Genomic DNA, 16,713 nt, shown 5'->3' with positions numbered 1-16,713 from the left:
CAAATGATGTAGAGAGTTCAGAAACAGTCATATTCATAAGAAGATGATGTGTTTATCATTTAAAGATAGAAAGGTAGAAATTACCTGAAATTGTGTGGAAAATTGACCAAATTATCTTAGAAATCCTCAAGCATTCATTATGTGTAAGTAGCCTGTGCCGCTGAAGCAATAATAGATCATCATTCCACCTTCACTATATGCTCAGCCTAGCTGGTTAATTTAATACACAGAGATGCAGAGGAAATGAAATAAGAAAAGACTTTGAGCCGGTAGAGTCTTATTGTTTTCCACATACAAGAAGAAGGACATCTTTTCAATTACATCGCACCTCTATCTTCATAAAGGCTGGAATGAGACGCAGCATTGCCTCATTCTACTATAGAGCTGGTCATGCAGTTAATTTAGCATATTCTGAATGTATCAATAATCCTTAATAATGAATTGTAAATTTAGCATCGCTGCAAAGCAGACTTTCAATCATGTGGCGTGTTGCCTGGTGGCATGGGGACTATTATGTGTGAACCCATTTCGTCTCCCAATCTTTCACAACATTTATTGTGAAAAATCAGGAGCCTTATATTTTCTAATCATGCATTTCCATCTTTCCACATCACTGAAGCAGGCTGTTCCATGAGAGAAGAGATTTAAACTGCCGAGCTTATGGGAAAGGCTTACGATAATAGAAAGCTCATTCAAGAAGATGAGAAAACAAAGATGTCCTCCACCTTCTATTCCCACCTGCTGTTCTGCTTTATAGGCTCATTCAGTTATACTTCACCACTTTTCAACCCCCTTTAAAGCTGAATTTATCTTGGGACATGAGGTCTTGTTGCAGTGTTAAAGACAGTGATGAACTCCCACACATAGACACACACATGTATAAATGGTTCCTGTGGGTCACTGGTAGTTTTAGCTTTCATTTGAGTGGTCTCCCTTGGGTTTCTTCATTCCTAGCACATAGCACATTTAGAATAAGTATGGCTCTTTTGAGAAAAGAATTCCAGCACAAACCTACCTTGCAGTCCATCTCTTGTTGTATGTGGCTTTGTCTAATTTTTTTACACTAGAAATGTAAATGGGGTTCATTAGTATTTCTGCCCATAATGCATGTCCTATGAGAGACCAGCTACAGGTCAGGATTCTGCAGTCATTTCTTTGCTTCTCCAATTCTCTGAGCTGGCTTTTTGTTCAGGCTTTCATTTGTGAGACATGGCTAGAATTTTGGGGGGTTAATAATTCTACTTCAATGGGATTTTCCCTTGCCTGCTCCTTTTAAAACTGTCAGCTTTCACTGCAGGGCTGTGGAGGGGAAAGGAAACAAATCTACGGGGTCATGTTCATTTAGACATGTCCCATGGATTGTATGTTTATTTAGCAAAAACCAAAATGGGATGAGCTCAAAATAAATTATTGTGAGGCTTTACATGATTATGGATTAATTATTTTGCAGAGCAGCATCAAAGGTGAGCTGTTAGAGCTTTTGCACTCAAATATAAGAAGAAATAAGCAGAATTACCAATCTGATGACGTGAAAGAACGTCTTCACTAAATACAGTGTCACATTTGTTTTATTTCTACATTTTATTTCCACAATGGCCAGAAAAGCTGTTATCATCACACATATAAAAATGTATCCTGCCATTATTTGTTTGTTTTTCTTCTGCAGATAGCAAAAGTTCCAACTCCTTGCAAGTCTTTCTAAATACCTAAACGCTTCCACTCATCCTGTGAATACAGGTGCGATAATAGATGAGTTAACATTCACTGACAGTCATAGCTCTATGCCTCACTAACTAACACTATTATTTAGGACAGACACATGGATTGATGTCCCAGTGTAAAGCAGGCAGTCGTGATCAGATTTCCAGTAGGCTACCTGAGGGTGGAAATCTGTCTTCATTGATGAAATCCACATCTCGCAGCTCAGCCAATTGTATTAGCAGGCTCCACCGCGGCGAGTAAGCTGACTGGCTAGAGCTAAAGGTTTTTGTCCTCTAATAGCTAACAAGCTTAACTCCAGTGTCTCTTATTAATATTCTGTGAACACTACCACTAGACTAGACCACTGCTGGACCCCATGTGTGTCTCAAGAGCACCAATATTTTTTCAGATATTTTATGGCTTGCATTTTTGCAGAATTATAAGCACTATAAGCACAATTATAGTATCTGAAAAAGAGCCATAAAATGGTAAATTGCCATTGAAACACAGTCAAGCTGAGAACCTGTGAAATAAAAATTTATTCATCTTTTTTGCACTGGTTCAAATCTGTGAGTGATGTAAATTAGAAACCTTTCAAATGCAACGCTCATTTAATAGAAATCAGTATCTGTTCTGATTTGCCAAAGTAACTCATACAGTGCAGTTTGCACTTTTATTTCAAGGTATAGTATGTAATTCCTATGGAAGTTGGTTTCCAAAACTGAAAAAAAAAAAAAAAAAAAGATTGCCATCCGTGACTCAGAACTTTGAGTTAAGCATCTCAAAATTTTGCATTAATAACTCAAAATTTCAAGTTAGAGTTAGTTGTTTTACACTAGAAGACTTTCAAAGGTCAAAAAGCTGATAACAGTTTGTTCATGTTTGCTAGACACTGCTAGCTCACTCATACTGTCGCTACCCGATTTTGAGTGTGAATACGTTGGCGTTCTGCTTCTGGGTAACAAGGAAATGACCTCTTTCACAGAGCTTCCTGACTGGGAGAGCTAACTCAAAATTTCGAGTTGATAACGGATGGGGAATTTTTTTTTTTTTTGGTGGTGGAAACAAGCTTCCATAATTTTCTGATGCCATTAGTAAGAAAAAAAAAAAGATGTCTGCTAGTGCAGTGAAGTGGGATCATAGGAGGGATCAAGGAGCACACTCACACCGTCAACAGTTTTTGAGTGAATATTGAAAAACTGCTGAGTATTTACAGACAACTGGCTGGAGAAGATGGATTATGAACAGGGACGCAACCAGGAGCTCTGACAGAGAAGAGGGATGATGTTAACAGCAGCCAAGGTGAGTTGAACAAGATATTGAAGACTTAGTAATTTGTTTCCACTGTCTTACTTCTTTGTCTCACAACTGAGGCTCTGGAGGGGTACACAGCTGGGAGGTGGAAATCCAAGGCAGACAAAGCAGTGCAGATGGAGAATGGCCACAACAGTGGAAAGCAGGTAAGTCATTTTTGTTGCAGGGTAATGGGAGTGACTGACTGAAGCAGGTGAGAATAGCTGTACGTGTTTGCAGTACTCCTCAGGTATGTCTGGGCGAATAGATTTAAAGGACAGACTTCAAGCAGAAGGAGACGGGCAAACTGGGTTACAGAGCAAAAAGCACAAAAGCCAGCAGGTAACAAGGAGGGCCTGATTACCACCATAATGGCAAGCAATACCAGAAGCTCGATTGCTCAACTCAGAACAACACGGGCAAAATGACTCCACCCATAGGTGGGTGATCAGAAGCACAGTTGCCCCACAACTCCACAAGAGAACGAGGAGAAACAGGAGACCCAAATCAAACCCTGCTAAAAAAGACCATGACACACTGCCTGGGAAAATCCACTGAAGGTTGACATGACTCAGCAAAAAATGCATGTTCAGGGACTACGTGTTTTATAAAAGTTGTAACAATGCTGTATATTCATGTTCTGTTATTTCATTATAATTATAATAGCTAATGTCATGTTAAGTTGTTAATATATGATTAGATTGAGTTGACTGCTACTAGTTACTGTACCTAAAGATATATTGTAAATTCAGTCATGGGGTAGCTCATATCTGTGGTAAAAACACAGAGTTTAAAGATTTAAAGTTTAAAGTCAGAGACTACCTGGCAACCTCCACTCAAAATGTGTATTCTTTAAGCAGTCAATGAGTTGTTGCTGGCGGCATGTGATGCACCACAAACCTTGTTGAGATTGCTTTGCTCACTAGCAGAGTGCCACTGTCACCTGTAGTTTGCATGGAAGGTGCTGAAAAGTCTGCAAACACTTTTACTGAGTGGTAGTAAAACTGTGTGTAAAAAAAGTGTGACACAGAGTGGATATGGAGACCGTAAAAGTCCTGCATCGCTGCTATAGCCAGCATGTTTTCAAAGGCCAAAGTTATTGCACCTGTATCCAGTGAACCTGTGATTTTGTTGCCTTTAAAATGTTGACTTTGAACATAGAGACCAGGTCTGCAACCACTCACAGAGATTTGCAGTCTTCAAAGCAACTTTGGTGGCTCAAGACAGTGATAAATTAATAATCAAAAGCAGTTGCCCACAGGCTGAAGGTATCGCACACTCAACCTCTACTTTTTCAGTTGCCAAATGTGAAAAATTCAATGTAATCAGCAGGCAACCATCCTGTTTTTACTCCAGTGTGGATGAGCCATAAGGGAACCCACCGGTTAGTCAGCTGCTTTAATAGTCAATTTTTCAGGGCTTCAGTGTTGCCAGGATATCTAGACATCAGATAACATGTGGTTCAAGACATTGTGTTCTGTGCACCTTGCGGTGTATATGAATATTGAAATGTTAGAAAAATACAAAATTTCTACAATTAGTAAGGCCACAGGCTTTTTTAATGGCTACACTGAATAAGGGTGCACAATTTTAGGCAGTCGTTCCCTTCTGTAAACCATTCACAGCATAACACAAAAGGTCACCAGAATAGTTGTGCCATAAATTAAAAAGGCCAGATACTTGCTTTTGCTCAATCATTGCATGGAAGTATGTGTGATTATTTCAGAAAATCACAGATGCAGCTCCTGAAGTCTGATGTCAGATAGGCACAGTGGGAGGGAGCCTCGAACACCTTGAACCTACTCTGCAGTATGTTGATGGAATCTTATCATTCAGTTACTGTCCCTGAATTTTGTGCCTGTTTTCACTTGCACTAAAAACCCTGAAGGTCATCATCCTTCATTGGAAGTCAGTGTTGAACTCTCTGCACAGCAGTGCGCCTACAATCAAAGTGAGGAAAGAACAAGAAACAGTGCTAACAGTGTTCCAAAAAAAAATATTTTTTGAACTGTGCACATTAAATGGATTGAGAAATATGATGTTAGGAATACTGCTAGAAGTACTTCCCCCATTGTATATTATTTCCTTGTACTTACTGAGGATTACAGTTAGACTCACAGCATGAAATGAAGTCAGTAATGACCAAGAATTCTTCTTGAGAGGCAGTTTAAAAATAAATAAAAAATTACTAAATCAACACTGATATATATACTGATTTTTTTCTACAATCAACTTATACATAATCATATTATTTGCCATATCATGTTACAGTGTATTGTAATGTGATATGTCATGTCATACTACAGTGTATTGATACAAAACACAGTATTGCAGAGCTGTTGTATGTCCTCTTGCATTGATAAATGAGCTTGACAGTGCTTCTACCACAGGGGCTCATTATAGGTGACAAACCACAAATGCATACATTGCGGTGTATCAAACAATTATTAACAAGCTCTTATTCTCAAAGTGGGATACAAAGCATGCTGATTTCTTGCCTCTGGAAAAACAAAGGGTTCAGAGCAGCATTTCTATTTCAGGGTGGTGTTTATTTTCAGTGAATGATAATAGACTGCTCGTGGTTAAGTGCAAAATTAGACTGCAACAGCTGTGTCACCTGTGTGAATTGGATTGCTCCTCATTGTCTAGTCTAGCCTATACCTGTGGCTAATATGATTGACTGCTCCACTGTCTGTTGACTAATGTAATTGTCTGCAGCTATTTTGGTAAAGACTCGATCAGTATAACAGGCGACAGTCCCTCCATGGTCACGGAAGGATCAAGTCTCCTCCTGGGCGAAGACAGCCACAGCAGGCCCGTGGTGGAGCTGCTGAGCGGAGCAGCCAGTTTCCTCGTTTGCGGTAAGCCAGCCACACCAGCAGCAGCATCACTGTGACAAGAGAGGAGCCGACCACAAGGCTGACTATAACCAGAACCAGGTCCAGTTCTGATGGGTCTAGAAAAAAAAATCAGAAAATAAAAGGCACTGATTTGTTTGTCCAGTGTTCTCTTGTCTCTTTACTTTCATAGTGTAGTTTTATACGACACACTCATGAGGAAAATTTCTCATTTCCTGACACACAATCTGCCATGCATGCTCTCTCTCATCTCAGATCATCATTTTTGTGTAAGGACCAGCTAAAAAATTACCTATCTCCTCTGGAAATGTAGAATTCTTCACTTCTTTCAACATGGGACCAAAGGATATGCGATTTCGGAGATTGGTGACAATAGATTGTGAGCCCTCTAAGGGAAGTGCACTCCTCTGCTGAAGACACTGCTATAAAATGCCAAGGAAATATGAAACATGTAAGTTTGGAAAATGGTAAAACAGCTAACAGGTTATTACCTTTTCAGGTGATGGATGGTTGTTCCTTCTAGCTTTGATGATAAACAGAAAAATGTGCATAAAACCAATACAAATAATGCGTTCCTCAGATAAAGGAAACAGGAAAACCTGTTTTCTTTACTCGTGTTTTTTTTTTTTATGTGAATAAAACAGCAGGAGCTGAACTATTTATTTAAAATAAAGAGCTGGAAATGAAGATTTGAGCTTGAAAGGAACACCTTTTTTTAATCTAGGTATCCCATTCTGATTTAGAGCAGTTCAAACAAGGTAGCTCTGATGCAATGTTTAGCTCTGCTGTAACTGATGGGTTCCAGCAGAAGATGTAGTCTTACATCAAGAAGAAACAATTTATAATAATGTTTGAGCTTTGTGTCGAAGCTCATACTTTCTGCCCATATTGTGCTCGAGCGATGCATTTTAAACTTCAGGAAAACAGTGCAAACACTGATTTACGTGACTATTGCTAACAGGGGGGAAAAAAAGACAGAAAAATGGTGGTTGAGAACTTAGCAATACTAGAAACACAACTGCTGTGGGAGCTGTAGCAGGGCTCTTCAAATCCAGACATCAAAATGAGTCTCTGGAGTTTATCCTCTCTTTCACCTCCGCCCTCTAACATGCACTTGTCAGATGATTCCCTTTTCCCCATTAAATCAGTGGCCTCATTCCCAAAACAGCAGGATACAGCAGTTGGTATTAGAGCTCCTTTGCTACTTGTCGAGTGTTGCTCTGTAACTTTGCAAAGACCTTATCTGACCTACAGAGTGTATAACAACATGACCAGTGTTCTAGGCTCTTTATATTTGGAAAAATACTTGTATAAGTGATGGCGTGTTGCATTAGTCATACCAAAGCATTCTTTTTACTTCTGATTTAGAAAAAATATGTTTACTTCTATTTTCAAATAATCCTGTCTCTCCTGTTTTTTCTTTGCATATATTCCATATATGCATTCACCCTTTTTCTTGCTCTTTCACCCAACCAATTTACAGGAGCCTGTTCACTTCTCGTCTGTCCCATGTTTTCCATGTCACAACCCTGTGTCACAAAATTTAAATTACCTTCAGTCGCTCGCCCTTTCATTCTCTCACATCATTACACTGTGCACCCACTGCAATCTTACCCTTTCACAGTCAGAGTGGTTCCTCAGGCAGACACTCAGATCACAGTGTAGGTACACTACTGAGTAATTAATCATTTGGAAGAGACTGATGGTGAAGCTGGCACTCGTTGACAAGGCAGTGGGCAGCAGTGTGATCCCTGCTGGTTCCGCTGCTAACCTGAGGCACCAAAACAAATGCAGAATATTACCTTAGTGCAGGGTTGTTTTTTTTTTTTTCTTTAAAAGAAATAGTGGAATGTTTAAGGAAAAGCAGTTAAACTTAGAAAATCCTGCAGGTAAAGTCTCAGTACCACTTCTTCCAGAAGCCACGGAAGCTGTAGTGATCAATTAAGATGAAAGCAAAAACAATGCACCATTTTTGCATCAATATTTTATATTGGATTGAACTGAAACATTTAAGAGATAATGAATCATGTTAGGTAAATATCAGCATTTGTTTTAAGGTGTAAGATTGGTGCTTAAAAAACCCACAATAATAGTCACTCACATTTTGACATTTTAGAGGTTGTGTATTTACAGGATATTGCCGCCTCTCTACGTGTGCAGGAGTATACCCAACTCCCAGTTATCTGGCTGGTGCTGGCTCAGAGAGATAGTTCCATCAACCTACAACAGCCCTCTTATCTAGAATATTTAACTTTTAGAAATGTACCTGCAGCTCCCTGGATTGATGTGAATTATAGTAAAACTGTTTATCTGGTTTTATATATATATATATATATATATATATATATATATATATATATATATATATATATATATATATACACACACACACACACACACACACACACACACACACAGGGACAGTCTGGCTGTCTATATTTTAACAAGAGCTGGAGGCAGGGTACACCCTGGACCAGTCACCACTCTGTCACAGCACTAACAGAGACACAGTCAACCGTTCACACCCACATTTACACCTACAGCCAATTTAGAATTACCAAATAACCTAACGTGCATGTGTTGCAGCTGTGGGAGGAAGCCAGAATAACCAAAGAGAACCCAAGCAAGCACAGGGAGAACATGCAGACTCCACACAGAAAGGCCCCAGCTGTTCAAACCAGGAACCCTCTTGCTGTGAGCACCACTGCGCTGCCCCATCTTCAAAATTATCAAATAAAACTCAAATTAGATGCAACTGAGCAAATACATCCTTATAGGTACTAGTATTAATAGGCAGCCTCTTTGAATGCGTCATTATTGACAAACCCAAAAACAAACATCTAAGTTGGAAAAGGTTGGTGCAGAAGTTATAAATTTGCTTTATTCATGGGTGTATTTAATTTTTTTTTTCTTATTTCAACTCCAAAAATCCTATTACTATACTGTAAAAAGCATGTTTTGTTGTTTTGGGGTTTTTTGTTGTTCCATAATGCCATCGAGATGGCCACACATTGATGAGGTGATTGAAATTTCTAACTCTTGTGTTATGTTAAACATAAGAGTTAGAAAACAACGCAAACTCTTATTTCAGACTTTCCTATTTACCTTGAGAAAAGACAGCAGGTGGAGTTCGCAAGGTCTGGCTGGATGGTTGGAGACAGGCAACAGGAGGTGACCCCGAGGTTTATCTGACTGTTGTTTGTCTTCAGGTTGATAACCACTCTGAGGTTCCCCCTGGCAGGTACAGCATCACCAGGCTCTACACCTCTCCCAAGGTCGAGACTCATTTCTGCTGTGTAGTTCCCACTGCCACACAGGTCCTCTGAAACTTCCGTTATACTACCAGCAAATGAAAATATTTGCAATTTGTGAAGCTAATGTTTCTTCATTTACATCATAAATTTCTTCACAGAGAGATTATACAAAAAGTGTAAAATGTAAAAAGTATTCTTGCAAATGTAGTGGTTATGTTTAAGTTGTTTTGCTTAGCTAAAATTCCTATGAATGTTACACTAACTGCAGCAATAAATAAAAGATACACTAACTGGCACGATAGTCAGTTTGCTAGCTGTAGTTCCTGACTTAGTATCACTAATGAGGAAGGAAAAGAACTATATAAAATGGCATGTGGTCACTGGGGAACAACATAGCAGCTGACAGTGTACTAAATCTACTCAGTAAATAAACCATTCAAAATCAACAGTGTGTGCTAACTAATTATTAATAATGACATTACCCAGAAAGATACAGATGAGGTGAGGTCCTTCCCCTGAGTTTCGGCTTTCGCAGCTCAGCTTCAGACTCCGGGAGTAGCACCCTGTGCCCAGACTCTTCTTTAGCTGCACCACTCACCGACCTGGTGGCATTTTGTGCTTTAAGTGTCTCAGTTTTGCCTCCTCCTCGGTTTAATTGTGTTTTCGTGTTTTTTTCAGAGAGAAGAGTCAGCTCAGTAGCCTTTATTGTGGTCGGCAGAGCAGTTGCTTCAGGTTCAGATAAAGTGACCTCTTTAGCAGGGGCCTCCCGAGCTTTAGAGGTCTCTCTGTGAAAGCGTCTTTGTGTTGTTTTCCTTACAAACTGGGGCCTCTCAGGTGTCCAGTGCCTCTCCAAATGAACAGTTTTAACTGTCATACTCTTGACCTTTTTTGACATTGTTTCATGGCCATGATCAGATTTAGTGATGGATGCTGAAAGCGCTACATATTCAAGGTCAACAGCCTGCGGTGTAGTCTTTCCAGCTACAAGAGAGTCAGAGCTGTAACTGCAGTTTTCTGGTTTTGTGCCAGGAGTGTCCTCAGCCCTGAGATGATCTCTTTCTGTGACTGTACCCTGTGTTTTATACATTTTCTGACTATGATCAGTCTCACCTACTCCAGTTGTTGTTTTAGTTGCCTTGGTCGACTGAGCACAGCCAATAGTCCTACAGCTAGTTTTATTAATAATCTTTGTAGATGAGATCCTTGTAGTTGATACAGAATCTGTCACAGATCCAGATATCAATTGACTTATTGAAGTCTTTTCATGCGAGGTCTGCCTGTCGGGCTGCTCTATTCCGTCCTGCGTATGTGCTGTAGAAATTTTCTCAAGCAGAGGGTGTTTGGCTTCAAAAGCACTCTTTGTAGTCAGAGCTGTTTTGATGTCTTTAATTGATGAATATTCTATTTTTCTAAACATGGTAGATGTTGGACCATGTGAACCTTCAGCTCTGTGGGATGTCTGCAACAAGCCTGTTTGGATGTCCCTCCCTGGGTCATTAATATTGTGTGTTATTGCAAATATAGCAGGAGGAGCATGCTGACTTTGTTTAATAGTCCATTCAGAAATATTATCCTTGAGCTGCTTGGCACTCTGTGCTTCTGTTGCCTGTTGTCTTTTCACAGCAGAGGTGAGTTTGCCAGTAGTGGGAGTTATGGGAGGCCCTATCCGTGACAGAGTCTCAGTATGACTACTGGCGTGCTCCACATGCTCAGCAGAAGCGCGAGATGACTTTTCCACACCTGGCACACCCTCGCTAACCATCAGGGGTGATTCATGATCTTCTCTGGACACAGTAACACTCCCTATGGTAGGAATTGGAGTCAGGGACACCGAATCATTCATTATAGCTGCGATGATTTGAAAGGAAGACGTAGGGTTCACTAGCCGATCATTGGTCTGGTGTGTGAATTTACTGAGGACTATAATATCATTTCTGGAAGTAATATGTGGAGCAAGGGGAACACTGTTGCTCACTGTTCCTCGTGGTGTCACGGGATTGTCTTGGTTTTGTGTCGTTTTTTCTCCAAGATGCATCAAATCAGAAACAAACACGTTAGTCACGCCATTGGCCTGTAATTTCTGCATTTCAGACCCACTATCTGACTCAACATCTGGAGAGGTGCCAGTTTGAGCATTTGTGTCCAACACAGGTGTTCCAAAATCATTTACAACATACACAAAATCGTCGTTCGTAGCCTGCTCAGTCTTGGGCCTCGTATGAACTGCGAGCATGACAGACTTGACGGGAACTGTCACCGTGTTGTTTGCTTCATCCTTTCCAGTTACCCTGATTGGGTCATTCTCATTTGTGATTTTTACTACTGGTTTTTCAGTCTTCATTATAGACAAAGAGTTCAATTCATCTATGTTGTGGTCTTTATTCCTGCCAGTTATTTGCGATATGAAAGGGGAACTATGCTTTTCAAGCCTTGTCTCTGATAATTGTTTTGTGACTGACTCTAAATGTTTCACTTTCGAGGTTACCGTCATTCGCACATTATCATTCTCCTTGGGTTGATTTTTCTCCTCAGCAGTTGCTAAGAGAGACTCAGCATGGTTACTTTCACTATTTGCATAATGAGTGTTGGAACTGGCACTCAGTAAGTTTTTTTCAGACACTGGTCTGGTTAGCCCTGTCACCCTATAGGTGCCAGGTAAAATGTCACCTCCAAACAAGCTGAGATTTAGCAGTGGTGACACATCGGTGGGAGGAAATTGATTGTTTTCCGCTTTAGGACCCAATGATTCCGTTAGGGTGTGTACAGATCTCTGCCTGTTACCATCAACAGGGGTATGCAGAGCATCTGGATGGGCTGTCAGCTCTGACAGTTTAAATGAGCATGGCTGGCCTGAAGTCATGTCAAAAGAGGAGGAGGAGGAGGACTCACTGATCTGAGGGGCAGCATGCACTTGGCGTGGCTGCAACTGGCCTATGGAGATGTGGGCCTCAGATGACAAGGCTGTGGCCGTGGGTGGCCTAGTAGATGAGTCATTATACATCTTCTGGTATGGAGTGGGATTCACTGATGGTGTAATGTATTCTGCTTGCTCTCTCTCATTTGTGGTATGTAAAATTGAATTGCCCTTTGAAACTGAAGCACTAAATTTATGCCTGTGATCAGGGACGCTGTAAATAATTGATATGTTGAGAGAAGAACTATTTACTGCAAAGTGGGGCTCAGCTCTCAGGAATCCAGCTGTGGTTGCCAATCGATGGGTGGTGAGTGACAACATATTGCTGATACTGTTTAGTAAAGGGTGAGCGATATTAGCTGCACTGCTGTGTGGGGAAACTGATGGCTTTGCTATGTCCCTAAATCTTAAAGTGTGATCTCCAAATGTGTGAGGGGGTTTCATGGAAAATGTAGCCTCAACGAAATTGTTCTGGGGACTTTCTTTAGCGAGTGATGATGTAAGTTCATGCTTTGGAAGCACAGCCCTGGGGGGAGTGAGATGAGATTTATTCTGTGTGTATGGCTCCTTGGGAAGAGATGCTGTTTTCGATTGATTTGGGTTCTGATATCTCAGACTTGAGCGTGTTGTTCTGTGATTATTTGTCACTTTATAGGAAAATGATTTATTCGTGATTTCCACAATTGGTGTAGTATTTTCTCCCAGCTGAAGGTCCTTGGGTTCAGTGGTTCCCAGCTGTTTAATCAAACTGTGGCAGGAAGACAGGTTTTCAGCAGCGTGTCCTTTATCTCTGTTAAATTCTTTAGAATTAGTAGGAGGTCCGAGGGGAACATTTGTCAAGTCCTCTTTTCCAGTTTCCTCAGTACATTTATTGTCTTCATTTTCCTCAAGTGTTTCTTCATTTCTAGCCTCTGCTGCTTCCCTTCTTAAATGCTCTCTCTGCTTTTCAGCTACAACTTTGGGGGAATTCTCTTCATATATTTTAGTCACGCTGTCTCTTTCAGCACCTTCTTCATCACTGACTTCCCCTTGGCTTTGATCTTGGTTTTGTCTCAAAGTTACAGCTTCCTCGCCATCAGTCCTTCCAACTTTCTCCCTACTTGTGTTAGCCATTGGCACTGCCATTTCTTCCCCCTCCCCGCCTGTGGTTGTCTTTGCTCCGGTATTGATTATTTTTTCTTGTTCTTCTTGTCCAATGTCTTTAAATTTTTCTCTTTGGTAGTCCAACATTGCATCTTTCCCATTCTTCTCTCCTTCCTGGAACTTCATTATTGTTTTGATCTCTTCATTGTTTTCCATCTTGTCCCCATTTTCTGCAGCTACAATTAACACCTCTTCATCTCTTGTTTTCGTATCATAATCTCTTAGTGACTCTCTGATTAAATCCCCATTATATGTTGAATAAGACAGGCGAGTTGATGCCATATTCCTCTCACTGGCAACATCAAAAGTCCTTCCCTGGATGATTTCAGATTGAGCCCCTGAAACTCTGCTTATTGTCAGTTTCTCAGAAAGTGATTTGCTTGATATTGTTGGTAGTGTCAATACGGACGTGTCATCACCAAAGTCCTGTCTCAACTCTGAGAGAAACAACTTCCCGGGGAAAACTTCTCTTGTTGCGGTGGTGGTAGTTTGTGGTTCTTTTATAACTGGTTTATTCATTGGCCCTGAGGGATCAACAAAAGACTGTTTAGCAATGCTGTGTACAGCATTAAATGTCAGAGGATCTTGTTTATCTGTCAAGTGTGTCTTTGTGGTTGCAGATGCAAGCTTTATGGCAGAATCCTTTGGTAGCAAAGTCAGTATGGGTTCTTTGGTCTGAAAGCTTGGTTTAGTTGGTGTTTGGTGCCTCAGAAGAGAGATCAAAGAATCCACTCTTCCTGTCAGAAAGTGAGACTCTAGATTTTTGAGTGGCAAAGTGGTTGGCCTGCTCCCACTGAAGGGTGTTGTGGCACTGTGAGCTTCAGTCGAGCTCATTCTTACAGCTGGATGAGATGCAGTGCTGTGATCACTACCTTCTGGAAGAACATTTATGTCACTGCTGTGGGGAGCTGCAGTAATAACAGGCATATTGCTTACCGGCCTGCTGCTTGTGTCCAAAGGCTGGTTTTGAATGGAACTTTTTAAGTTTTTTGAGACACTGTGGGAAGCCGTTTTGTTATTCTTACTGAAATATATGAGGTCTGACTGCAGGTCCCCGGTGCTCACTTTTTTATCATACAACTCTTTTTCTCCACTTTTTACTGGTTTTCTTACAATATAAAAGGACTTTGATGAGTGATAAACTTCTGTAGATGTTGAGATTGGTCTCTCAGTGACAGAAGCATCACTAGGATAAGTATGCCTCAATAGATTCTTGGTATCTTTTTTTATTTCTGATGACATCTCAGAAAGAGGTCGCAAGTGAAATGCAACCACTTCTGTATCTGATGAAAAAAAATTGCTTTGGGAATCATTCAAAATGCTTTGACTATGATTCAGAGTTTTATTGAAGGAATAAGAAATGAAAGTCTGATTGTAAAGCAAATTTCCTCTCTCACTGAAACTGGTATGCATGGTAAGGTTTGAGTGACTGATGTCCTTGTTCAAAATTTCTTGTTCTCGAGCTGACTGTTGATTTAAACCAGTTAATGAGACTGCAAGTTTATTGTTGTCTGAGGAGCCATGAGGTGACAGTACAGTGGAGACTGGTCTTCGATCTTTCATGCAGGTCAGACACAAGTTTGTTATAGTGTTTCTTCTCAATAAATCTCCTGCAGTAGATATTTGAAAGATGGATTGCACTGTACCAAAGCCATACACATTTCTTCCTGGGTTTGTGGTCCCCTTGCCTTGAGACAGTTTGTCATCACTGTCGTTGCTTACTGCAGTCACGTTATCAGTTACACGAGAATGAGATGCAGATAGGATTGGAGCTCTCAGGCCTCCATCAACAGATGTGGGCTTAACAGAGTTAGTGTTTGCCTGATTCCTGTAATCAGGAAGAGTGTGAAGCCAAGGAGGGGCTTTCACTGCATCTGCAGTCAAATTGACCTCTGGCTCAGAGGTGTCATTCATCATTGATTCTACTGCAGCTTGTACAGAAGGCAGTGAGATCTTTTCATAATTAGAGATCAATAGTTTTTCTGATTCAGTGTCAATCCTCATAGCTGATGGCTCTCTCTTTAATGTGAGAAAGTTTTGACCATTTCTGGAGACAAAATGCTTTAAGCTTGGTAGGGAAATCACAGCTGACGCGTTTGTGATTTGACTTTTCTTATAAGATTGTGTTGGTCTGGTGTCAAACAAGACCGCCCGTAGAAACTTGTCAGTCACTGCCATTGCAGTATGTTGATGTGTCTTCTCTGTAGGTATTGCTTCTGTGCCATGACCAATTGTGTTTTCCTTTTTCAAAAGCAGATCTTTTGTGACAGTTGTGCCTTTTGTTTGCTCTGTGAAGTAACCTTGGAAATCTTCTTTTTCTGCCCTGACTACAAAGAAAAAAGCAAAACATGTCACTCAGCCATCTTCTCTAGAGGCTCTCTTTCCTAAACTTAGCATAAAAAATAGCACAAAAAAAAAAAAAATAAACATATTATCAAAAATGAATACTATTTAAATTCAACATTATATCAAAGATCACATTACTACCTGGGCTTCAAAATAAGACTGGGGTGATGTAAAAAATATATAAAAATTTTTTCACTGTTTCAATTATTGAAGAAATGGTCTTGCCCCTTGCCCCTCTTGCCAAGTCCTTGCCAGTGATTGTGGGACATTTAAAAGAGTGTTAGAAAAGGAGCCTTACTGCGACAGTACAAGTACAGTCTGCTGCTAGACATTTGCTTAAGCAACTGTATGCATACAGGATAGATGATCAAAGATTGAAAGGAAGTGAAAAATTAGTCATATTAAAACATGATTATACAGCTATACAAAGTATTTCAGCTACAGATTTATTTTACATTGCATTTATTAATTTAATTACTTGAAAGTGCTTTGAGTGCTCAGTAAAAAAAAAAAGAAGTAAATTCAGTTAATTAAATGAGCTACTTTCAACTGCAGCTTTAAACTGCTCTATAAAACATTTTTCATACTGACATCAATTTTTAGCTTTTGAAAGATTTAACTGTATAACTCATAACTGAACTGTAACTGTCTAACTTATGCAATATTTTTAAATCAAACAATTTATCAATAAATCTGTAGTATCTATCTGTACAGTACTCACCATTAAGTGGCACAAATTAACCATAACATTACTTGAGTAACTACTGTTTTATATTCAAAAAGGTAAATACGTGTGAGCACATACCTGTAACCAGAAAGAGTCCTAGTATGAAACACTGAAGCCGTCTCATTTCTGTTCTGTCTTATTTGCAATTAATCAAGCCTGATGTTCTCATTACTGTTTAGTCCACCTGAGCAGAAGGTATCAGCTGCTTGCAGTTACACACAGATGGCGTTGTCCCATGCAGGGAGCTTTTGTCCTCTGAAGTTCATTTATGCATGGATTAGATTTCACAGTAATCCTCCCATCTTTACAGTCACTGTCACAACTATGTGGTCAAAAAGGTTCAAAGATTTCAAGAATTCAATCCTGAATTGTAGATATTTATCATTAAGTCATGGTAATACTCTTTCATAAAACAAACTGTACTGAAAATGTTACAAATGAATGTAAACAGCCACATTTTTCATGTTTTTGGACAAA

The 16,713-nt window shown here is 40.0% G+C and overlaps 1 protein-coding gene across 1 annotated transcript; it reads right to left on the bottom strand.

Annotated features, from left to right (window-relative positions):
• Window positions 1-5,762: 5,762 nt before the first annotated feature.
• LOC115790482 (uromodulin-like 1) lies at window positions 5,763-9,671 on the bottom strand. The gene is made up of 5 exons (XM_030744287.1): window positions 9,589-9,671; window positions 8,958-9,191; window positions 7,467-7,623; window positions 6,145-6,274; window positions 5,763-5,950 (listed from the first exon to the last, which is right to left on the bottom strand). The coding sequence occupies exons 2-5, from the start codon at window positions 9,137-9,139 to the stop codon at window positions 5,763-5,765; spliced, it is 657 nt and encodes a 218-aa protein (XP_030600147.1). The 5' UTR covers window positions 9,140-9,191; window positions 9,589-9,671.
• Between the last annotated feature and the right edge of the window lie 7,042 nt (window positions 9,672-16,713).

Source organism: Archocentrus centrarchus, chromosome 13 (genome assembly GCF_007364275.1).
Source record: "Archocentrus centrarchus isolate MPI-CPG fArcCen1 chromosome 13, fArcCen1, whole genome shotgun sequence".
Lineage (NCBI taxonomy): Eukaryota > Metazoa > Chordata > Actinopteri > Cichliformes > Cichlidae > Archocentrus > Archocentrus centrarchus.
The sequence above is the reverse complement of the archived record's forward strand: the minus strand, read 5'-3'. Positions and strand labels throughout refer to the sequence as shown.

Coding starts and splice junctions, on each gene's coding strand:
- LOC115790482 (XM_030744287.1), bottom strand. CDS start 9,139: ATGAGTCTCGACCTTGGGAGAGGTGTAGAGCCTGGTGATGCTGTACCT. Junction 7,624..8,957: donor ACCTGCTGTCTTTTCTCAAG/GTAAATAGGAAA, acceptor TTGGTGCCTCAG/GTTAGCAGCGGAACCAGCAG. Junction 5,951..6,144: donor TACATTTCCAGAGGAGATAG/GTAATTTTTTAG, acceptor TTTTTTTTCTAG/ACCCATCAGAACTGGACCTG.